Source organism: Balaenoptera musculus, chromosome 11, assembly GCF_009873245.2.
Source record: "Balaenoptera musculus isolate JJ_BM4_2016_0621 chromosome 11, mBalMus1.pri.v3, whole genome shotgun sequence".
NCBI lineage: Eukaryota > Metazoa > Chordata > Mammalia > Artiodactyla > Balaenopteridae > Balaenoptera > Balaenoptera musculus.
The window spans coordinates 67,942,303-67,965,471 of NC_045795.1; the positions used below are offsets into that span (position 1 = coordinate 67,942,303).

The 23,169-nt window shown below is 43.3% G+C and overlaps 3 protein-coding genes and 4 non-coding genes across 18 annotated transcripts in view; 5 read left to right on the top strand and 2 right to left on the bottom strand.

Annotated features, from left to right (window-relative positions):
- Positions 1 to 3,802, bottom strand: part of PBRM1 (polybromo 1) — a 109,707-nt gene extending 105,905 nt beyond the window's left edge. For 4 of the 10 annotated variants that reach the window (XM_036869810.1, XM_036869820.1, XM_036869819.1 and 1 more), the window contains exons 1-2: positions 3,666 to 3,802; positions 380 to 496 (exon numbers count right to left, since the gene is read on the bottom strand). In XM_036869810.1, coding sequence (XP_036725705.1) covers positions 380 to 418 — 39 coding nt within the window. In that variant the 5' untranslated portion in view covers positions 419 to 496; positions 3,666 to 3,802. Of the gene's footprint in view, positions 1 to 370; positions 497 to 3,665 lie in introns of all 10 variants that reach the window. The other 6 variants (XM_036869809.1, XM_036869808.1, XM_036869818.1 and 3 more) reach the window with 3 other exon arrangements.
- A 98-nt stretch (positions 3,803 to 3,900) lies between these two features.
- Positions 3,901 to 12,987, top strand: GNL3 (G protein nucleolar 3). The gene is made up of 15 exons (XM_036869821.1): positions 3,901 to 4,037; positions 5,243 to 5,301; positions 5,697 to 5,834; positions 5,955 to 6,068; positions 6,158 to 6,238; positions 7,308 to 7,440; positions 8,573 to 8,685; positions 8,938 to 9,055; positions 9,346 to 9,433; positions 9,975 to 10,149; positions 10,261 to 10,403; positions 10,486 to 10,619; positions 10,697 to 10,878; positions 11,150 to 11,216; positions 11,304 to 12,987. Exons 1-15 carry the CDS (start codon positions 4,025 to 4,027, stop codon positions 11,387 to 11,389), a joined length of 1,644 nt encoding a protein of 547 aa, XP_036725716.1. The 5' UTR covers positions 3,901 to 4,024; the 3' UTR covers positions 11,390 to 12,987.
- LOC118904601 lies at positions 7,482 to 7,558 on the top strand. The gene has a single exon (XR_005022052.1). It is a non-coding gene; the product is annotated as a small nucleolar RNA SNORD19 (small nucleolar RNA).
- LOC118904606 lies at positions 8,730 to 8,811 on the top strand. The gene has a single exon (XR_005022056.1). It is a non-coding gene; the product is annotated as a small nucleolar RNA SNORD19B (small nucleolar RNA).
- Positions 9,187 to 9,262, top strand: LOC118904602. The gene has a single exon (XR_005022053.1). It is a non-coding gene; the product is annotated as a small nucleolar RNA SNORD19 (small nucleolar RNA).
- LOC118904603 lies at positions 9,842 to 9,918 on the top strand. The gene has a single exon (XR_005022054.1). It is a non-coding gene; the product is annotated as a small nucleolar RNA SNORD69 (small nucleolar RNA).
- Positions 11,639 to 22,834, bottom strand: GLT8D1 (glycosyltransferase 8 domain containing 1). Of its 3 annotated transcripts, none has more exons than XM_036869823.1 (10): positions 22,767 to 22,834; positions 17,794 to 17,844; positions 17,613 to 17,711; positions 15,187 to 15,400; positions 13,660 to 13,777; positions 13,352 to 13,436; positions 13,080 to 13,192; positions 12,554 to 12,720; positions 12,320 to 12,432; positions 11,639 to 12,174 (listed from the first exon to the last, which is right to left on the bottom strand). In XM_036869823.1, exons 2-10 carry the CDS (start codon positions 17,807 to 17,809, stop codon positions 11,984 to 11,986), a joined length of 1,116 nt encoding a protein of 371 aa, XP_036725718.1. In that variant the 5' UTR covers positions 17,810 to 17,844; positions 22,767 to 22,834; the 3' UTR covers positions 11,639 to 11,983. The 3 variants fall into 3 exon arrangements, with proteins under 3 accessions (XP_036725718.1, XP_036725719.1, XP_036725717.1); XM_036869824.1 differs by lacking the exon at positions 22,767 to 22,834 and adding an exon at positions 22,253 to 22,732; XM_036869822.1 differs by lacking the exon at positions 22,767 to 22,834 and having other exon boundaries at positions 17,794 to 17,932.
- Positions 22,835 to 23,169: the final 335 nt, after the last annotated feature.

Genomic DNA, 23,169 nt, shown 5'->3' on the forward strand with positions numbered 1-23,169 from the left:
GTCCACATGGTGTTTAAAAACAGAGCCTAATATGATGATGTTCTTTCCTCTAGGACTTGGTTTGTTATACGGTGTATTAGTTTGCAATCGGCCACAACTGGGTAAAGCTTCAAAGGGCTTAGGCCAAGACCAGCCAACTTTTGTTGATTTTTGTTTGTTTTATAAAAGGCTGATAAACTGGTGTCAATTCATTAAAATGAAGAAACTAAGGACCAAGCTTTTGTAAACAATCTATGACAAGGACACAAGTGAATCTGATGAACATAAGGCAGGAATCTTTATGAAAAGGATAACAAAATTTAAGAAACGTGGAAGGGAAAAGGCAAGGAAGGACAGAAAAGGGAAAGGGTGTAGATGATCAGTAATTTACCAGCTTTACCAGAGCACAACCAGCTCCTCGAAAAGCCAGTCTCCTCATTATGTCTGAAGGCCAAGTGAAGCCAGTGGGAGAAGGCAGGGCTTTAGAAGTGCTGATTCAGTGTTAATATATTCAAAACTGAAAGAGAAGAACAAGGCAGAGACAGGGGAAATAAAAAGAAGGGTCAAAGGAGTAAAAATGAGTACGAATAGACAGAAAACATTCAAGCAGAACTGCTAAAGATAAAAGATCTGGAGAATATAGGCATATCAGTTTTCTTGCGCCAATCAAACAGCTGCAAAGGCTCAGGAACTAACAGTATCTGACATTTCTTCCATTTTAAAACCAAATGCTTTTCACATGCATAAAGATGCCTCACTGAGGTTCCCCTTTACTCACACGAATGACTGTCAATTCCAGGAACGAAGCATGCCTGCCCAACTGCCCCCTAGTCAATAAGAGCAGAGTTCAATCACACAGCTGGAATGGAGAGTGAACACATGCGGAAGGCTCACATGTGACACCAAGTGTTAGCAAGCTGGAACAAACCAAGAATGGCTCACGTGAGCAAAGAGTATGGAAAACTCCTCCCCACCAAAAAAATTCAGAGAAAGACATTTCTTTCCAAAAGTCCTATCAGCACTGAAAAGATATCACATACAACTTTAGAAAGGTTTAAAAAAAAAAAAAAAAAAGCCTTCAACAATTTGGCAGGTCAAAATTACTTTTATAAATAATCTGCTGAAAATCAAATGACAAAAAATGTAAATCACTGGGGGGGGGGAATGTTTAGACCACACACTATCCAAAACTCCTTGACTCATTAATAATTTACTTTGATAAGAAAAAAGATTCAACTTAAGGATAATTTTCAAATATTTTCTCATCCAAAGAACACATTTTAACGTTTTTTGGAAGTTTGGCTAGAAAGGCAATGTGGCCAGGTGGGTGGCAGGAGCAATAGGACCTGAGCTCAGAAGACCAGGATAAGAGACCCAGGTCTTCCATCTCTAATTATCTGTTTGATGTTGCTTGAGTCACAACCTCTCAGATCTGTTTCTTCATTTCTAAAATGAGAACAGTAGTGTACATATCTCCCTTGGATTGTTAACGGCAGTGAAAAATGTATGTGAAATCACTTTGCAATGTCAAAACACAACAAAAATGTTAAGTTTTAACTCTAGGATTGCACGCTGTCTTGGGCACAGGAACAGCACTTTATCCATTTTTGTAGCCTGACTTATAGCATAGTTTCAATGATCAACTTATCTATTTAATAAAACATATTAAAAGTGCACTTAAGTGAGACATTAAAAAAAATGTTTGCATAGTTTCAAAGGCCTGTGAGCATCCATTCAGTAATTCTTTTTCTATACAGAAAAAAGATTCTGAAACTTAGTTACAAGTTTTTTTTTTTTTTTTTTTTAAAGATTTATTGATTGATTGATTGATTGATTGATTGCTATGTTGGGTCTTCGTTTCTGTGCGAGGGCTTTCTCTAGTTGCGGCAAGTGGGGGCCACTCTTCATCGCGGTGCGCGGGCCTCTCACTATCGCGGCCTCTCTTGTTGCGGAGCACAGGCTCCAGACGCACAGGCTCAGTAGTTGTGGCTCACGGGCCTAGTTGCTCCGTGGCATGTGGGATCTTCCCGGACCAGGGCTCGAACACGTGTCCCCTGCATTAGCAGGCAGATTCTCAACCACTGCGCCACCAGGGAAGCCCTAGTTACAAGTTTTTAAATGGCACTGATTACAGTCACATGTCCAAAACTCTAACAACCAATGATAAATTACATTGGACAGTAAAGAATAACTTTACAATGTGCAACTGGGACAATATTTACTCAGTATAGCCAAATGGTATATTTTGACAGTTTATAGACTTTTAGTACTCTCCTGTATTTCTAGTATTTCTTAGTACTGTAATACACGTTTAAAACAAAAATCTTGGAAAACAGAAGATTCAAAAGGGGAAAAAAATCGCTTATAATCCAGCTTCCCAGAGAAAAAGCACCCTTAACGTTGGCGTTCACAGCTTTCAGTATTTATTCTATGCCCTGGTTGCCCTTTTTAAAAAAAAAAAAAAAAAAAAGCATGAACAAACCACATGTATTATGTTGCAGCCTGTGTTTTAACTTAGGGAATATTCTCCCAATTCAGTGTTCTCTCACATGATGTTGGATGCCTTGAGAGTAGTCTATCATACAGATAGCAATTTACTAATCTTGGCGATCTGCATAGATATGAATATTTAAGATATTTTGTACACTCCCAAAGCCAAAGAAAGTGGTCAAAGCCCTTCTATTTATCCACACATATTTATTACTGATTTGACATACTTCTTCAAAAGATACCTTCCAATCTTCCTTTGGATCTAAAATATGGGCAATCTGTTAACAAGTGATAAGGCAGAAATTATACTCTTTTGTATTGAGTCCAATTTGCTTTCGAATTATACTTGGGAAAAGAGCTCACTACTAAATGGGAAAAAATACCTTGAAGTCATTTTTGAGGAGTCTTAGTTTGTTGGAAGATAAGTTAATAAAAATGCTTTACTCCAACATGTTTCTACAATTGTAGTAATAATTTCTATATCCACTATATCGTGTATTTGTCATTTGCTTTTCAGGATTTCTTCTACATTTTTGCCAATCTTTCTTCCTCTTTAAGTCACCAATTTCTACCCTGCAATAACAAAACTATGCTTCTTTCTCAGTAAAAAAATTTTAAGAGACGAAAAAATATTAAAAACCAGAAACACACGATTTGAAAACCTCGATTCTTTGTGGTGTTGCAGATAAGAAACTATACCTGGGCTCCACGATGAATACAAGTCCCATTGATAAAAATATTCAGTCTGAACAGAGTCATCCAGAAAGTATTAAAAAAAAAATTTACTAGGAGAGTTTGTGTCTGAACCGTCAAAAAACGACAACAAAAAAAGGAGGCCCTGAGCTCAGGAGGAAATGACTTTCCCAACCTGTCACCGGTACGGGGAACTAAGGGAACGTTGACAGTTTTGAAGCTGCCCGCGACGAGAGCTCGGCCAGCCGCGGGGGGCGGGGAAAGCGGGGCGCGGGGAGTTTCCGGGACGCTGCGCGCCTTTGTCCCGGCCGGCAGGTGCGGCAAGGCTGCCGGGCGCGTCCCGAAGCCCGCCGCCATGCCCCGCCCCGCGCGCCCGGCCCGACCGGCGCGTCCCGACGGCCGGGGCGGGGCCTCCGCCGCTGCTCCCGCCCGCCCGGGCCCACACAAAGGCCCGGCAGCCGGCCGAGAGGAAGCGGCCCCGCCCGCCCCGGGCCCGGCCTTACCCAGCCGCTCCGACGCCTGCAGCCCCGGCCGCGGTCACCGACCGCCGCGCCCCGCCCCGTGGCCGCCACGGCTGCTGCTATTGCTCCTCCGGCCGCTGCCGTCGCTCCAGCACCCGCCGCCCTCACCGCCCTCACCCCTCCCGGTGCCGCCGCAAAACCAGCCCCGCGGCCGCCAAGCGAACCTGGCTCCGCGCGACACTGCGAGCGCGCGCACGAGGGCAGGCGGCGGCGCACTTTACGGCAGCAGCGTGAGTGCGTGACGCTCGCCCGTGGTCTCAGTTCGCACGTGGCTCCTGCGGAGGCACTTTGTGGCTGTGAGCGCTGGTGCAACTGCGGGCGCAGCCCTTCCGACTTACAGTATGAAGCGGCCGAGTGAGTGTGGTCAGGGGGCGGGCTTGGAGGGGCCTCTGTGTCTGATGGTCGACGAACCCACCAGGGCGCTCCTCTGCGGCTTGGTCTCTGGGGGAATGGAGGGCCGGCGGGGAGGCCGTAGCCCTGATCCCGCCTAGAACTGAGGGTTGGAAGGCCCCACGTGAATCGCGGGCCTGTGGTGCAGAAAGAAGGCTGGGCCCCAAGGGTGAAGGTCGGGCCAGAGTCTCGTGAGGACCCGGTCAGTGTCTGAGCCAGGTTTCAGGCGCAGCGTTGTCCCTTGTGCGGCCACGTTTGATCCGGCCCTGGTGAGATCTGAGAGCCGCCTCTTAAACCCACTGTTAGCTCCTCCTTTGTGATTCGTGCTATTTGACAAGAAGTGGCTGTATTTTTGGATCTTACACGCTCCTGTGTGCTATCCCACTCTAATCTGGGAAGAGTGGGAGCGGGGAAGTTGGTCTCTACAACGGATCTGTTGAATCAGAGTCTTTGGGACTTGAGTGGTCTGTGTTTATTTTTACCACACACCCCACGATTCTTTTTTTTTTTTAATTCATTTATTTATTTTTAGTTTTGGCTGCGTTGGGTCTTCGTTGCTGCGCGCGGGCTTTCTCTAGTTATGGCGAGTGGGGGCTACTCTTCATTGCGGTGCGCGGGCTTCTCATTGCGGTGGCTTCTCTTGTTGCGGAGCACGGGCTCTAGGCTTTCGGGCTTCAGTAGTTGTGGCTCACGGGCTCTAGAGCGCAGGCTCAGCAGTTGTGGCGCACGGGCTTAGTTGCTCAGCGGCATGTGGGATTTTCCCGGACCAGGGCTCGAACCCGTGTCCCCTGCATTGGCAGGCGGATTCTTAACCACTGTGCCATCAGGGAACTTCCCCACAAGATTCTTAAATTAGGTTTCAGAGCCAGTTAATTACTTAACGCAAATATGGATGTGACCCTAGAGCGCAGTCATCAGAAACTAAAACTGATCATTTGTGGATAAAGTGGATTTTAAAAAACCGTAAATAGGGTTTCCCTGGTGGCTCAAGAGAAGCCACCGGAATGAGAAGCCCGCGCACCATAACGAAGAGTAGCCCCCGCTCACCACAATTAGAGAAAGCCCATGCGCAGCAATGAGGACCCAACGCAGCCAAAAATAAATAAATTAAATAAATTAAAAAGGAAACAGTAAATAAATTAACCCTTTTGTGATATGTTGCTTTGCAGAGTTAAAGAAAGCAAGTAAACGCATGACCTGCCATAAGCGGTATAAAATCCAAAAAAAGGTAAGTCTTGATCTTGGAAGAGTTATACCAAGTATAATGCTAAACTGATTTCTGCCCCACCCCTCCTCCACAAAGAGGTCTGGATTAATATTAGTATGATTTCACCTCAAGAAACAGAGGTTGGATAGACTATGACACAAGCTCTTAAGCATCATAAGTAATTCAGTGATAAGAGTCTGTAAATTTTGATCAATATGGTAACAATTGCTGCAAAAAGAATCTCCTGGTGACATTTTCTTGCTGTTTCTTACATAAGTATGTGTGTTCTCTGCATTGTTACAGTTAAAGTTCTATGTTTCTAGGTCATTTTACAGATACAAGTAAACTGCAGCCAGATTGGTTACTCACATGAATTTTGTTCAGTATTTTTGTTAAATCAAATTTTATTATGATAGGTTCGAGAGCACCATCGAAAATTGAGGAAAGAGGCTAAAAAACGGGGTCGAAAGAAGCCTAGGAAAGACCCAGGAGTTCCAAACAGTGCTCCTTTTAAGGAGGCTCTTCTTCGGGAAGCTGAGCTAAGGAAACAGCGGGTAAAATGCATTAGCTAAAATGTTCAACAAGTGATGTGTGGGTGTGTGTATTTTTTTCAAAGTAAAGTTACAATATCAGGTCACTTTGGCTCTCCCATTTCTCTTGTGGCTTGAACACAGCTTGAAGAACTGAAACAGCAGCAGAAACTTGACAGGCAGAAGGAACAGGACAAGAAAAGAAGACTTGAAACTGACCCTGCTGTTGAGCCATCTAACATGGAACCTGTGAAAGAGGTATGATTACAGTCATGAAAAATGGAGAAATAGGTTACATCTACTGACCTACTAATTTTGTTTCCTTTCCCCTTGTCTTTATCCCCTAGGAATTTGGGCAATGCAAAGCTAAGAAAGCCAAGTCAAGCAAACAGAATCCGAAGAGGCTGTATTGTCAGGAACTTAAAAAGGTATCATAGTTTAGGTTAGTGTCTAAAAGTGGTAACGAGGTTTAAAAGACTAGAATTTTTTTTTTTTCTTTCTCTTCTGACACCAACCTTGTAGAGGTGGAAGTAGAGTTCTCTTGAGCAGGAAGAATTCTTCAGCAAGTTGGCTTACTCTGATATGTTTAACTGAAGGAAATATTCTTATGGTTTTAATTTTTTACATGGGAACAGTTCCCCATAAGCATGATTTACAGAAGTGGCATTTTGTGATAAAATAACATGTTGACACAGTGGCTTTTTAAATAGAAGGAAATACTTTAGAGGAGCAGTACAGAAGTAAGAGTCTCTAAAGTACTCTGCTGAAACCTAAGTGAAGGAGGTCAAAGGGATGTTTTGGTGTAGCACTGCCATCCCCAACACCTATTTTCCTAAGCTCACTCCCTCCTGTGAATAGACCCTGACTGTGTTTCTCAGCAGCTCTTGGCAGGGCCACAAAGGTCTTTCAAACTACATAACTCAGAATGGGATGATTATATATTTAGATAGTCGGGAATGTTTCCACTCTTGAAATCCACTTTGATCAGAGGCCACTGAACAAACCTATGTGCTACTGTCATGTAAGAAATAAACATGTGAACATCATTCACACCAAAGTGAAGATATGAGATTCAACTCTGGGGCTTCCCTGGTGGCGCAGTGGTTAGGAATCCGCCTGCCAATGCAGGGGACACGGGTTCTGAGCCCTGGTCCTGGAAGATCCCACATGCCAAGGGAGTATTTAAGCCCGTGCGCCACAACTACTGAAGCCCGTGCGCCTACAGCCCACGCTCCGCAACTAGAGAAGCCACCACAGTGGGAAGCCTGCACACCGCAATGAAGAGTAGCCCCTGCTTGCTGCAACTAGAGAAAGCCCACGTGCAGCAATGAAGACCCAATGCAGCCAAAAAAAAAAATGAATAAATGAAAAAAAAAGTTTTTTTTAAGAGATTCAACTCTGAGCTCACCCTGTTGCAAAGTAGACAACGCCAGTGTACTTATGTGGAGGGTGGTGCCAGAGCAAGGGATGCTGTTCTGATAGCTTCTGTTTTGACAGGTGATTGAAGCCTCAGATGTTGTGCTGGAGGTGTTGGATGCCAGAGATCCTCTTGGTTGCAGGTGTCCCCAGGTAGAAGAAGCCATTGTCAAGGGTGGACAGAAAAAGCTGGTACTTGTATTAAATAAATCAGGTAGGCGAAAACATTGCTCTTTATGTTCCATATGTACTAGTGAGGTATGAGGAAAACATCTGAACAGTCTGATTGTCTCTGAAGACTGATAAGATCCAACTCTGACCTCAACAAAACCAGTGCATAAGCGTGAGCTCTTGTTGCCAAAGACAGTGCTGGGCAGTGGGGTGGAAATTTTTTTTTCCCCTTATTATAGTTTAGTTTATTTACTTGTTTATTTATTTATTGCTGTGTTGGGTCTTCGTTGCTGTGTGTGGGCTTTCTCTAGTTGTGGCGAGCGGGGGCTGCTCTTCATTGCAGTGTGCAGGCTTCTCATTGCGTGGCTTCTCTTGTTGCGGAGCACGGGCTCTAGGCATGTGGGCTTCAGTAGTTGTGGCACGTGGGCTTAGTAGTTGTGGTGCACGGGCTTAGTTGCTCTGCGGCACGTGGGATCTTCCTGGACCAGGGCTCAAACCCGTGTCCCCTGCATTGGCGGGCGGATTCTTAACCACTGCACCGCCAGGGAGGTCCTGGAGATGTTTTCTAGAAGCGAGTTAACTGGTTTGTACTATTCTTTTGCTATTCATTACTTAACCACCTTGTCTTATTTAAGAGTGTAAGCTTTTATACTCAGCTTACTGTGTAGTATATTTCACGTAGGAAATGATGACAGAGTGCCACATTCGCCACACCTGCACAATGTCGACATGTGGCACTATTTAGATGAGACATGATTATGTATCTGGGTTTGAGCAGCAGGGACAGAAACACCCAGAAACAGAAACCTGTGAAACAGAAAGTAAGGATGGGATCTAAAATTACAGTTGGGGTCATTAAACATGGCTGCTACCTGATAGTAAATTCTGGAAACATAGCCCTAAGGTTAGTACGGTAATATTCTAGAGGTTGACTTATTTCTGAAAGGATGAGCAGTGCAGAGGGGAATTAAAGAAATACAGAGGTGTGCATACTGAACTCTGTTAACCAGAAGCATGGTAGGGAGCTGACCCTCTCCCCATCTTCTAGTTCAGATACTTTTGAAAAAACTGGGAAAAGGCAAACCTGAATGAAATCCATAGTTTACTAGACTTTGCACATTCATCTCAACAAAATGACCAAATTGGAACAGTGTTTTGTTCCTAATCCCTATCAGATTTGGTACCAAAGGAGAATTTGGAGAACTGGCTAAGTTATTTGACGAAGGAATTGCCAACAGTGGTGTTCAAAGCCTCAACAAATCTGAAGGACAAAGGGAAGAGAATCAAGGTACCCTTAATTTAGTGGTGGGAAATGTGGTTCTTTCATCTTTCAGATGGGTGAAATATGATGAGTGTACAAATTCTTGATTAAAAAATGAAAACTTGTAAGATCCAACTCTGATTTCATCCAGGGATAATATGAAAGGCAATGGAATGTGGTGTTTTTAATAGATGGGCTCTGGAGCCAGATTGCTTGGGTTTTGTCTGGTGGGTTGTCAGAAGTAGTTAAACTAATTATTTAGAATTTTAACTTGTGAAGGTAAAGAAGAAAGCTGCTCCATTCAAAAGTGAAGTCTGTGTTGGAAAAGAAGGCCTTTGGAAGCTTCTTGGAGGTTTTCAGGAGACTTATGGCAAAGCCATTCACATTGGGGTAATTGGTGAGTTTCAGTTCAACATATTTTATGTCTTATCTCAGTAAGTGCAACTCGGCACTATAGGTAATGTTAGCTTCTAAGAGCTCTGGTTTATTTGAATTAATAATCTTTTCCTGCCCTTTCATTACCTGTGCAAGAAATGAAGATGCTAAGAGTAGTCTTAGTGTTGAAGTGAAGACGCTCAGATCCAACTCTGATCTTGCTCTAAACAGGCAGGGATAAAATAAGGGAGTGGAGATTTTATAATTACCAGCACAGAATGCCTTTTGTATCTGTGGATTTTACATTTGTAGGTTTCCCAAATGTGGGGAAAAGCAGCATCATCAATAGCTTAAAACAAGAACGGATATGCAATGTTGGTGTATCCATGGGACTTACAAGGTAAATTGAGTTCCATAATTGCAATATTTCATTATAGGTAAGTATGATTTTGTTTATTTTAAGGGAGACAGTTTTCTATTTCTATTTACTCAACTTTCTGTTCAGTGAAAGGAAGAGGGTTAAGCCAGTGTTAGGCTTGGGAAGAATTGATTAGAGTAGAATAGCTGCCCACAATCTAGTTTGAAAGACGAGCAAATAGATTCATAGAAGGAAAAGCTGCCTTAGAGGAAGTGATGTTTGAACCTGAACTTGAAATGAATAGAAGTCTGCCAGGTAGAAGAGGGGAGATACGACAGAGGAAACAGCATGTGTTTAGGTCAATATGTATGTAAGCTATACATATACATATACAAAACACGTAGTGTTTTGTCTTTAGAAGAGGAGGGTGTGCTGTTATGGTTTTAGATAAACATGAAGCAAATGATGATAAAGTGGATCTGACAGACTGTGCTGAGTTTGTTCAATCCAACCCTGAGCTTCATTGTGTCTCTTGGCCTTTAGGAAAACCAGTGCCCGTCAGTTACCATCTTTCTTGTTTCAGGTACATGCAGGTTGTCCCCTTGGACAAACAAATCACAATCATAGATAGTCCAAGTTTAATCGTGTCTCCACTTAACTCTGCTATTGCACTCGCTCTGAGAAGTCCAGCAAGTATTGAGGTAGTAAAACCAATGGAGGCTGCTAGCGCCATCCTGTCCCATGCTGATGCTCGACAGGTAAAAAGAATCCCCTTCCCTTGAGCTCCATCTTGTATTTCATTATAAGCATTTTTTTTTAACATCTGTACTATATCAGATAGATGAGTTTGTTTTTCTTTTTTTAATAAGGTCGTACTGAAATATACTGTCCCAGACTTTAAGAATTCTCTGGAATTTTTTACTTCATTTGCTCAGAGAAGAGGACTGCACCAAAAAGGTGGAAGCCCAAATGTAGAAGGTGCTGCCAAACTGCTGTGGTCTGAGTGGACAGGGTAAGGCTTCTTTCTGTTGGCTTTTTGATGACCACACAGAATAAAGGAACTGACTTTTGACAAACTTTATTTTTAATACCAGTGCCTCCTTAAGTTACTTTTGCCATCCCCCTACATCCTGGACTCCTCCACATTTTAATGAGAGCATTGTGACAGACATGAAATGGGGCTTTAATCTGGAAGAACTGGAAAAGAACAATGCACACAGCATACGAGGTAAGCACGGCTTCTGTTTACCTACTGTCTTCATAAGCTGACAGGCCAATTTTACATGGGCTGTTTACCTTTCCTAGCCATCAGGGGCCCTCGTTTAGCCAGTAGCATCCTTTTCCAGTCATCGGGTCTGACAAATGGAGTGATAGAGGAAAAGGACATACCTGAAGAATTGCCGAAACAGAAAGAATGGAAGCAGGAGGAGGGGGGGGACTATGAAGATGTCAACACTGACCAGGAATGTGTTGACGAAGAAGGTGATGTAAGTATGTTGTGCATGAGTTGTTCAAGCTGAAGTAAGTTTTCTAGCATTACTATGTACAACAGAGGGGAAGGGGCTGAAGGAAGAAATAGAAATTAAATATTTCATGACTTTAAAAAGCCTCGTACAATGTAGAAGTTTAAGGCTTGCAATCATTAGTCTTGATTTTGTGCATCCATTAATGTGTACCTCCGGAGACTTTTTCTGGGTATGTAATTAACTTGGATTAATGAGCACACAAGGGCTTACTAACACTTTCTCTGTCCCACAGGAAAAGAGCTCAGACATGTCCCCTGCAGAAGAGGCCTGCGAGGCACTGCCTGAGGACTCTGAAGCAGGTGAGTTGGGTGGAGGGATCTTCTAACAAAGCAGTACAGTAGCTTTTATTTTTGTTTTTAAACACCTCATTTTTCTTTCCAATATAGATAAGCAGTCTGCACCATCTTTCATCTTGGATAAAATGACTGAAGAGGAAGATGATGCTTATGATTTCAGTACAGATTATGTATAATAGAACTTTGTCCTTCTATAATGGTGTTCTGTTGTTGGTTTTTAACATTGTGAGCAGACTGCTAAGCTGTTCTCTGCGTGTGATGTACCGGTTTGTTACAGTATGACATAAGCTGTGTAAATTTTGTGAATGTGTATATAATGATATATTCATTTTAAAAATCAGGCAACTTCGAAAGTGTCTAAGTTCTATAAAAAGATAACTCATCTCTTAAACAGTGAGTGGGTAAAAGTAAAGTTAAAACAGATATCTTATTGAAAAATGTAGTTTTTACTTTATTTACAGATTCGGCCACAGGTCACAAAATTAAAACCAAGCAGCAGTGTTGAACTAGCTGTACCAGCCGTATCTTAAGTCCATTCACCTCTGGTCGTTCAGCACTGTCAGTAAGCAAACTCTTGGTAAGGCAGATGGAGGCATATTTATAGTCTGTCTGGGAAGCTGACTGCCAGATGGGGCAGTTTGTCCTCTTTACCCAGCTGAAATGTCCCTTGTCCCTTTGTTGCTGCAAACAGGCATTGAAACCTAGCAAGTGTTACTTCCCACACATACTTTCTTCCAGGATTTCCTGAGAAATGCTTATAGCATACTTATTTACTTTATATTTGAGATCTCCACATGTCTTCGGATTAGGCTGAATTTGCCTGTTGGGTCCGGAATATACCATTTTTCCCAGACATCAGTATATGAAGCAGTTCTTCCCCATGGCTTAAAGTGCCCATTCCAGTGGAGTAGCTTGGCAGCCTTAACAAACTGGGGTGAATATCGTTTTCCAGCACTGGAACCTTACATTTAGGAAAAAAGAGCCAAATGACTGTACTAGTCAGACACAAGACTGCAGGAAACTTAAGGGAAACAATATATTCCACCCCTGAGGGTGGTCCTTTAGACACTTTATTAGCTTAGGCCCTTGGTTAATTATCTACTTACCAAGGTGGCGAACATTCCACATAGGGTCGATGGTGGAGTGCTGTTGATAAAATACGATCAGCAGAGGTGGTGTTGTGATGCTGCCAGCCAGTGTTCTACTGTACAGCCCTTCTCTTGGTGGGACAGATAACAAATGAAAGCTGTTAGTAAAGAATCCTGACTAATTCCTGTTAGTGAAGACCACCAGGGTTGAAATAACAAGAGTTTTCACAGCTAGGCCAGTTACATACTTACTCTACATTGAGTTTCATCCATTTTTCCAGCTGGTTAGTTATATTCTGTCTTTTCCATTCTGTCAAGTTTGCAACAAAAACTCCAGGATTAAATGAGCAGGTGCTGGCTTTCATGGAAAGCTTACGAATTCTTTCCTTTTTATAGTCAAGATATCCAATGTAATTGTACTAAAAACACAATTGGGATATATAGTATGTTTAGTGCTTCAAACGATAATTTGATAACTGTTCTGCTTACTTACGACTTCTCATTATTAGCAAAGGGCTCTACATAAAGCAAATAAAAGTGACACTTGGGATTGCAAGTTAGACAACAGGAACCTAAACATTAAGCCAGATGTTCAAGGAGAATTAGGTTGTCTAATCTGTGAACCAATCTAGGAAAGCAGCCTTGAGTTTTGGGATGAAATAATTGGTGAATAAAATGTAGCTAAAGATTTAGAATTCCCTGATTTTGCTGCCTCTCCCCATTGACATGAATTATAGGGAGTGGAGTGTCTATTCACAAGGTCTAATAAGTAATTTACCTGGTTCCCTGCTCCACGGATGACAACTTTAGTAGAGGATGAATCACAATCTTCTGAAAATGCAGCTGCATGTCCCGGCTTCAGTGGTGTATTGTACAGGGCAAGAATATCACCTGAAACAGATAAGGTTTAAGATTTACACTGGAAGTTGCCCCAGGATTCCCTATTCCTCCCACTTCTTAGGATGGCCTTTTATAGGATATCATAAATAAGACAACCACTACCGCCCACACTGGACAGAGAGCAGCACTGATGGTGACATTCTTTAGTACCTTGCACAATTACATCATCGTCCATATATATGGCCTTCTTTGCGCTGGGAACCAGAATTGGCAAGTAGAACCTTGCAAAGGTTAACTGGAAAAGGAAAGAGGCATTGGCACAAGATTTGTCAGTGGCTGTGCTTTTGTTTATTAGAAACTCCCAGAATGCTCTCGGTATCCATGCAGAAGACAGCCAAAGGTCTCAGAACTTCCAGGTTTGGTTCCCAGGGAAGTACTAGTACTGTACCCACAGTTACCCAGGTATTCCAATCATTTCATAATACTACCAAGTGCAAACAAGGATGCGTGGAACTCACTGGTTTCATGGATTCCCCCTGGTCAGGATCCTCCTTTACTTTCCCTTCCAAAAGTTTAGTGTCAAAATTCACAATTTTGTACCTGATGCTTTTCAGGGTACTGCTGCTGAGCCAGGACCTGATGAAAATAAACCACTAAATATCAGTTTTAAGTAATTATGTCCCAACACACAGCCATATCTCTGCTTTCCAATAAGACCATAATGCAAGAGAAATCCTGAGGACAAAATAGGTGTCTTCAAGCCCCTTCACCTCTGAGCTTTGGTTTCCTCATCTGCAGTGAGTTTACCCACTAAAGTCCCTTCCTGAACCAAGATTCCATGGTGATAGTGCACCCAAAGACTCATACTTTTGATCACTCTTCTGACACTAAACCTGCTGTAAAAAAAATTCATTATGGAATTGAGAAGATCCTTTCACCACATGGATCATTCAACATTTGTCCCTCCAAATACATCAGTGAAGAAAATGAGTCAAAGTATGATGATAGTGAAAGCTAAGTTATCAACAAAGCTGGTAAATCAGTCTGTTAATCTACACACTCATTAATTCACTGTGTTGGCTGAGTAATTCCACCTGAGTCTAAGGTACTGCCTGTAAGAAAAGTCAGTGTTCCCTAAAGAGGTACTGCACATTTTTCCTAGGCCCATTTCACATCAGCGTTTTATGGATATAATGTTATTTCTGTAGTCTATTCTAATGCAGTATTTCTTTCTACATTATTTTAGATGATTTCTTGAGTTTTTAAAGTATGGAAAAATGATTTGTAACAACTTTCATGAACAACCATGGAGAAAAGAACAGATATGTTTTAGAACTTTGACCACTATTAACCTGTTAGATAAAATGTTTCTTGGAATAAACTTTGTAAATCTTAATTCAAAGCATCTTTCAAAACACAGTTAAGACTATCCATCAGATTTTCTACTAATCACAACAGTTACAATAGTAAGGACCATTTACTGAGCGATTATTATGTGGTAGGTGTTTTCATATATTTTTTCATTTACTTGACACAACAATCCTCTAAGCTGGATATTTATACCCCGTACTTACAGATGAGTAAATGGGTTCCAAAGGGTTAGGTAATGTTCCCCACTATGGGCTAAAATTTGGATCAGTGTCTATGCTCACTTCACCATACTACCTTGTCATTGCTCCCATGTCCCTTCCCACTCTAGACCAGAACTACTCAAGAGCATGTTCTTGAAATAAGGAACTTGTAAGAGAGTGTAAATCAACACCTTGCTTCCTTCATTGAGAAAGTCTTATCACCAAAAAAATATCCACTTAACTATGCATAGTAACGCAGTTGATCTACATCTTGGCACAGTTTTCTTACATATTTCTGCTATCATGGAGACATGTTTATGGTACAATCACATGGAAAAACAATGTGCAGTTTACATGTGGTATAATAATTATATAGGAAAAATGTAAACATTGAAAAAAATAATACTGGATTGGCAGCTGGCCTGCTCTTAGAGCATCCCCTAGAAGCAGAATCATCAGGCAAGCCGAGCTCACCGGAGATGGTCTGCTGTACCGTTGAGTGTAACAATGTAGAAAATCACATTGGAGCGAGTGTTGTGCTGAATGCTGTTTATGGCTGCAATGGCCCCCCCAAGCCTATCTTCAGATGCAGCAATGACCACAGGAATCTCCTCTTGTCTCCCGTCTACCGCGTGTTGGGGAGCATTTGGGACAAAGTCTACAGGCTGAAGCCCCACAATTCCTGAATCTGCAAAGAACACACACAAAGAAGGTACTGTGATACAAACACAATCTCAAGAGCTTTTGATACAGAGCCCAAGACATGAAAAGAGGTAAGCTGAGAATTATGATATTTACACCTCATTCTGCCTCATTGTAATGTGAAGCATATAGCCCAGAAATTGTGTTTTCCTATATGTAACCAGGCCTTTGGAAAAGCATTTTTTAAAAATAGGCAGACAATTCTGATACATTACTGGTAGGAATATAACAATCTTTTTAGATTGTATTTGGGCAGTTTGTATCAAGAGCCTTAAACAGGTACATGGCCTTTGACCCAATAATTCCCCTTGTGTCTCTTAAGGACAACATCTGAGAGGTAACCAAACGTCACAATTTTATTTACAATTGTGAAAAACCTAGAAACAGACTAAAAAACAGTTGTTTTTCAAACTGAATTGTATCCCACAAGTAGGCATGAAATCAATATAAGTGGATCGCAATCAGAATATGAGTAGGAAAACAGTTCCTGAATTGGAATAGAACAGTGACTTAGAAAAGAAAATATCAGAATGCATCACATACAGCAACTGCAAGTATTGTTTTGTAAACCTTCTTGCTTTTTATAATACGTTCCTTTACTCATTCATCATGCATTGAACACTGAGCGCCTACTATGTGCCAGGCAATATCTAGGCACCAGGGTTACAGCCATGAATAAGATGGTCAAATCTTTACCATTGTGTAGGGCAGATAGACAATAAATACATGTATGTGTCTGCTGTATGTAACACGTTCATTATTGTGGGGTTGCCCTCAAAAAAATCTGAAAGTCATTGTACCAAAAGACTTTTTCCTATGGCAAAAAGTAAACTATGTGACATTAAATTTACATATGAAGAGTTTTGTCATGGTGACGTGCTTAGGATATAATTATGTGAAAAACCATGTCATGTGTAGTTTATATATAGTATAATCTCAACTGTATAGAAAAAAATACAGAGAAAAAAAACCTGTAAGGTACTAACACAAAATTTTAATAATTATCTCTAGGCAGTGAAATCATTTATTCAATGAATATTTAGTAAGCACCTCCTATGTACCAGCCACAACTGCCCTCATGGAGCTTGAATGCTATTTTCTTTTTTATATATGTTCCCACCAGAAGCATGCATTACTTTATGTAAATATATATGTATATATAAAAATACACACACATATATACACTATTATAAAAACATGCTATCAGAGCACTCAGTGAAAGCTAAGGGAAAGCTTTTAGTCTTTTCTTGCTCTGGTCAAGTACGGTGGGTGACAATCCAGAAATGATTCTTTTTTTTTTTTTTTTAATTATTTATTTATTTATTTATTTATTTTATTTATTTATGGCTGTTGTTGGGTCTTCGTTTATGTGCTAGGGCTTTCTCTAGTTGCAGCAAGCGGGGGCCACTCTTCATCACGGTGCGCGGGCCTCTCATTATCGCAGCCTCTCTTGCTGCGGAGCACAGGCTCCAGACGCGCAGGCTCAGTAATTGTGGCTCACGGGCCTAGTTGCTCCGTGGCATGTGGGATCTTCCCAGACCAGGGCTTGAACCCGTGTCTCCTGCATTGGCAGGCAGATTCTCAACCACTGCGCCACCAGGGAAGCCCCAGAAATGATTTTTGACAAACACTGAAGCCTCAAACGTCCCTCAATACCAAGGCAGAGCAGTATGAACAAGTAATCTAAAATAACTGGCAGCAGAATTATACAATAGTGGTCTTTTAAATCAGTTGACAAGGCTTTGTGGTTTTGTTTTACTACTAAAGACCTGCTGATATGGTTTCATGTGTTAAAGCAGAGTAACAGGTAAAGGAAAGTAACCAGACTGACACTCTAGTGAACAGAAGAGGCATCAAACACCAGCAACACTCCCGTCCCCACATTCTGAAGCCCTGCCCTACTGAAATGTCTGTAGATAACAGCCCACAGTGGCTCCTTTCTCCAAGGCCTCTGATTTGGTAAAAAGGAATCTTCTGTGAGATCAAACCCTCAGCAAACAACTGCCCAGCAAGGAGAAGGGGACAGGCTGCAAGAGCACAGTGAGTGCCACCTGCCTTTCTCAAAGTCTTCAGTAGCTTCTATAAGGCCAAGAAGAAAGCCTTCTTTTCCTTGAATCTAGTGATGTAACTTAGAATGTGGGACACAGGGAATTCCAGGTCCTCAACACATGCCAAGGCATTAGTCTGGGTTCCCATACCTGAAACCTCGTTCCTCAGCAAACTGCTCAGGCCGAGGAAGTTATGGTGCAAAACCAGTAAGAAGAGAGCAACAGCCAGGACCAGGATGATAATATTTACTGAAACAAAGGAGAATGCCCATGTTACATCTCTTCACCTTTTGACCAGGTATAAAACAACATAACTGTAGAAAGGACATACCTTTACGGAATGACATCTTTCTCTTCTGTCTTATATAATTAGTTATTAACCCTACAAAACAAAAACAAGCCCCCAAAGTCAGTAGGTACATTAGAATGGCCATCAAAATGCCTACACGCTTTTTTTTTTCTGGCTGTGTGCGGGCTTTCTCTAGCTGTGGCGAGCCAGGCTACTCGTTGCGGTGCGCAGTCTTCTCATTGCTGTGGCTTGTCTTGTTGCGGAGCATGGGCTCTAGGCACGCAGGCTTTAGAGCGCAGGCTCAGTAGTTTTGGCACACAGGCTTAGTTGCTCTGCAGCATGGGGAATCTTCCTGGACCAGGGCTCGAACCCGTGTCCCCTGAATTGGCAGGCGGATTCTTAACCACTGCGCCACCAGAGAAGTCCCGCCTACACACTTTTATTCAGGTTGAAACAAGAAGTGCATACGGTATTTTCTGCAAGAAACTCGTTTTGAATTAACAGTTTCCAAGAACCCAATTTGGGATCTGAATTTTTTACGGTAGTCATAATAATAAAATACTTCCAGTAACTTACAGCCTTGTACACCATATACCACTAGGTGAAAAGCAAAAGAAATTCTACCAGGAGGAATACCTGGAGTCTAACCACTATGGAAATGTTTTCTTGAATGAATTTCTACTTAAAATTCCTAATTAGACATGGACTTCAGTTGTCTATGATCAAGTAAACCAAGGTCAGCCTCGTTGGTACAAACATCCCTGTTCCAAGCTGTATTCCATTCATCTTTAACTGGAATTAAAGAAAAGAGAAAAAAGAACAGTTCCTAAATTCATTTAAAACTATAGCAGAGGGACTTCCCTGGTGGCGCAGTGGTTAAGAATCCGCCTGTCAATGCAGGGGACACGGGTTCGAGCCCTGGTTGGGGAAGATCCCACATGCCGCTGAGCAACTAAGCCCGTGCGCCGCAACTACTGAGCCTGTGCTCTAGAGCACGTGAGCCACAACTACTGAAGCCCGCACGCCTAGAGCCCGTGCTCCACAACAAGAGAAGCCACCACAATGAGAAGCCTGCGCGCAGCAACAAAGACCCAACGCAGCCAAAAATAAATAAATTTATAAAAAAGAAAAAAAAAAACCTATAGCAGAGAAACAAAGTTACAAAAATTAACAAAATCTAATCTTGCTATCAAAAGTTTAGAGCTCTAGTCTCAAAAATTAAAAATCTGCTAAAAGAAAAAATTAGCTTCTTCTGGGGGCTTCCTATCTGTTGGTTAACTACCCATTTCTTATGAAAGTGGTGTCTAATACTGTCACTCTGCCTGTGGTTTGTGCTCCCCAGCTCATCTGAAGCCTTCACTTTTTCAAAACAAATAATTCAATGGAAACAAGACTGTAAGTGGGGCTAAGTTAAACAATTAGGTTTCTACAACAATCTTTGGGTAATGTTTCATTAAAAACATTTTATACAGCCTGGATATTGTGATCCTACATTTGAGAACTTTACCCTTTTCTACTTCATCGTTCCCTGTGGGAGTACCTAACATTTACATAAAGGCTATTAATTTTACAAAGCACTTTCAAATATAGCATATTTCTAAAATCAAAGTCAGTTTGAATTAATTTCATCTTAAGTGAAGTGTGTGCCTATCAGGCACTTGATTTCTCAAGGCCTTTGAAAAGAAGAGAAATATATTGAAGGGCTGTTTAAAAAACTGGGGATCACAGGCCAGATTACAAATTTGGGAGAACATAATTCAGACTCCCAAAGAACAATCTAAAATACACACACACACATTCTTTCTCGCTCACTCTCATTTCTTTCTAGAACAGTATATGTATATTATACCAACAAGCTTACTCTCTAAAGACTACACATCGTTATATACCCTGAGCCATGTGTCTCTAGCCATGTGTCTCTATCTCCTCTTGAGGACTGAGCCTTACCTATAGAAGGTGGCAGACTGGGGGCTGCTCAGACAGAGTTCTAACATCTGCCTGCTTGGAGCCAACTTCCACCAAGACTGGAGAAAACTATCTCACTTTAATAAATCTCATTTAGTTAATGGTATAAGGGCCAATGGTTTAGCTCAACAATGTCCACTAACAATTACTTACAGGTGGTATGTTAATTGAGAGGCACAAGTATTTTGTGCTATTCCAGCTAGCTAGAAGAAAAACACAATCCCAGCAGGTATTTGATGTACTTAAGTAGATTCGCATGGCAGAAACCACCTACTCCTAAAACTCTTCCACAGTTATCTACATGCAAAATGCCGATTATTATGGAGTGTGTCTGATCCATATATCCTTTCCTGGTGCAATTCCTGGTAATGGAATTCACTGATCTGGTTAGAAAGAATTCTCAAAACTGTATGTACATCCCGGATGTGCAATATTGGCTATATTTTTTCAAGAGTACACAACTGTGTACAATTTGATCAGTGATATTCAATTGTTCACTATGAAAAGTAGTATTTTGTTTAGAAATTATAAGACCTTCACATTCCCAAATCATTCACAATACACACACATAGCAGGCATTCCCAGAAATATGGGTGAAGAAACCTTAGGGGGCAAGAACACTTTATGTTTTTTAACTTGCTAGCTACCTGCAATAGTACCCACATCTCAGTGGCCTTTTCTGCTTTTCTTTCTACTGCTATATATTCCCAAGGAAGGCCATTCCACTCATGCTCTGCAACCTATCCTATAATTGTTTCCTTGGTGCAGCATCAGAAAACTCTTTCCCTCTCTGCTGGATCACACACTTAGCAGCATTAATTACCATGCTCTGGTATCTTCCAGTTAATTAAAAAATAAAAATAAAAAAGACACCACTGGGGGCTTCCCTGGTGGCGCAGTGGTTGGGAGTCTGCCTGCCAGTGCAGGGGACACGGGTTCGGGCCCTGGTCTGGGAGGATCCCACATGCCGCGGAGCAACTGGGACCGTGAGCCACAATTGCTGAGCCTGCGCGTCTGGAGCCTGCGCGTCTGGAGCCTGTGCTCCGCAACAAGAGAGGCCGCGATAGTGAGAGGCCTGCGCACCGTGATGAAGAGTGGTCCCCGCTTGCCACAACTAGAGAAAGCCCTCGCACAGAAACGAAGACCCAACACAGCCATAAATAAATAAAGAACGTGAATTTCTTAAAAAAAAAAGACACCACTTCCCATATCCCAGCAGACCCACAGACCTATTTCTCTGTTCACTCTCACTCTAAAAGCTTGAAAGGATTTAAAGTTTCCAGCTCCACTTTCTCTCCTCTTGTCCTCTATCCTACTTCAACCAGACTGCTGGCCCTACTTCTCCATTCAAAGTGGCTTTGTCGAGGTCACAAAAGACCAAGGTCGGGCTTCCCTGGTGGCGCAGTGGTTGAGAATCTGCCTGCCAACGCAGGGGACACGGGTTCCAGCCCTGGTCTGGGAAGATCCCACATGCCGCGGAGCAACTAAGCCCGTGAGCCACAACTACTGAGCCTGCGCGTCTGGAGCCTGTGCTCCGCGACGGTGAGAGGCCCGCGCACCGCGATGAAGAGTGGCCCCCGCTCGCCACAACTGGAGAAAGCCCTCGCACAGAAACGAAGACCCAACACAGCCAAAAATAAAATATAAATAAATTTATTAAAAAAAAAAAAAAAAAAGACCAAGGTCATCTTTCTGTCCTCTTACTCATCCCCTCAGAGGCCATCAAGAAAGTTCACTGCTCCCCCTCTTCAATTATGAAATTATCTCATTTATTTGATTTGTTTATTTGTGTCTTCCCTGCTCTATGAGAACAGTGACCCCAGTGAAAAGTGTTTACTGGTGTATCCTTGCCATCTAAAACCGTGTCTGGTAAATGGTAATAGGTATGTGATATTTGTTGAATGGTCTTGTTAATCCAGGAGCAAGGCTGGTTCTCAGCTCTGAAAGGGAACACGATCTTTGATAATAATCATGAAAACAAATTCAAACACAAGAAAAGACATGGATTCCAATGGAGATCTCTCTGAAATTGAACCTGACACGCAATTTCCTTTTCCCATGATTATCTTTATAGCTCAAATACCATAAAGTCTCTGCAGCAACTCCCACCCTGTGAAGTGCATTTAAAGAGGGATAACACAGAGGGATACATCTATTTCTGCATAAAAGGGAAAGTCTGTTTAGTCCCTGCCAGACTGAAAGGTGGAAAAAGCACTAAGGATATACATCCACTTTCTCTACCTCTTCATCTGTCTAGCTCCTACTTGGCTTTCAGGAGCCAAGGGAGCCTCCCCCAAACCTCACATTCAGCTGCATCTCCCCTGAGCTCTCACATCTCCCGGGCTTCGCTACCCCAGAGTAAATCCGGCTTATATTTGTGGGGTTACGTGGCTGTCTCCCTTGACACACTCTGGGCTCTAGGAAGGCAAGCGTCTGGTGTTGGTCACGGCCATGTCCTTGGCCCAATTCATGGCACAAAAAAAGCTGCCGGGAATGTTTGCTGACTGCATGAGGGCGGCAGCCGCACACCACCTACCCTGGAGTGCCTAGAATCCCACCGCCTGTGACCCTGAGGCACAACACAGCACAGAGGCCAGAGAGCCAGTTGGGACCCACAGGCCCAGGTTTCCCAGAACAGATTATCTCCGGAACGTGGGTCTTCCACCCTGCTCAGAGTAACGGGGCAGGGCCTAAGCTTCTGAGATAGATGCCGGCCTTGAGAGGCAGTGCGAATCCTTTGCTGGCCTCTTACGGGAGGCCTGAGTCTGTGAAGACGCCAGTGAAGCCGCCGAGCAGCCTGGAAGGACAAACTGGAGACTCCCCGGGTGGGAGCTCTCTCCAACTGGTGCGAAGGGGCGGGCCAGGACCCGTCTCTCTCCGAGGGCATTCCCTTTCTCTGGATGATGGGTTCTGGGGTACTCCCCTCTAAATTCTAGGGGTCAATAACGTTTAGGGGTGTTTCGCAATGGGTGACGCTCCGGGGGTTCCCCCCACCCCCGCGGCCCCGAGGCCAGCCGTTTCCCTCGTACGCTCCCCACGGCCGCCCTTACCTGCAGCCCGAGGAGGAGGGGCCGCTGCCCACGCCCCGGCCCGCCCCGCCAGCTCAGCGCCCCCGCCGCAGGCCCCGGGGCCCAGCCCGCCGCCGGGCCGCCCGCGTCCCCTGCACTCCGGACCGAGCCGGCCTGCCCGCTAGCTCCGCGGCCGCCGCGCAGTCCCGCAGCCCCCCGCCCGTTAGCCGCTCGGTCCGCAAGACCGTCGCGCAGAGCAGGCGCCGCCGGGGCAGCCCGACCGCTGGGGTCCTCGCCGAGAAATGTCCGTCGCCATGGAGACGGGGCGCGCGCAGGCCGCCGTTAAGCCGCGAAGGTACAGCCAGGGACAGTTTGGGGGACCTGGACCGCCCTCGGCACCCAACAGCACTGACGGCGAACCCTTCACGGGCGCGTGATGCCTCGG